General features: G+C 70.2%; 1 protein-coding gene across 1 annotated transcript in view; it reads left to right on the top strand.

The window, feature by feature from the left end:
- EMH_0025980 (uncharacterized protein) overlaps positions 1–272 on the top strand; it is a gene marked incomplete at both ends in the record, with an annotated part of 5,432 nt that overhangs the window by 4,693 nt on the left and 467 nt on the right. Inside the window, one exon of the mRNA XM_013502552.1 lies at positions 15–235. Within this exon, the coding sequence (XP_013358006.1) occupies positions 15–235 (221 nt within the window). The remainder of the gene's footprint in view (positions 1–14; positions 236–272) is intronic.

The raw sequence follows: 272 nt of genomic DNA, 5'->3' as shown, positions 1-272 counted from the left end.
CCGTCTCTCACCAGGTGCCCAGCCAGAGGGCTTTGCGCTGCAGCAGCAGCAGCAGCAGCAGCAGCAGAAGCAGAAGCAGCAGCAGCAAGCAGGGAGAGAACAAGACAAACAAGGGCCACCCAACCCAACCACCCCACGCGAACCTCAGCCTACAGGGGCCCCTCTGGGGGCCCCTGTAACGGCCCCTGTGGGGGCCCCTCTGGGGGCCCCTCTGGGGGCCCCTGTAAAGGCCCCTGTGGGGGCCCCCGTGGGGGCCCCTGTGGGGGCCCCCC

Source organism: Eimeria mitis, genomic scaffold (assembly GCF_000499745.2).
Source record: "Eimeria mitis Houghton genomic scaffold, Emh_scaff951, whole genome shotgun sequence".
NCBI classification, from domain to species: Eukaryota; Apicomplexa; class Conoidasida; order Eucoccidiorida; family Eimeriidae; genus Eimeria; species Eimeria mitis.
Note: the sequence above shows the minus strand (reverse complement) of the source record. Positions and strands in the feature narration are given on the sequence as shown.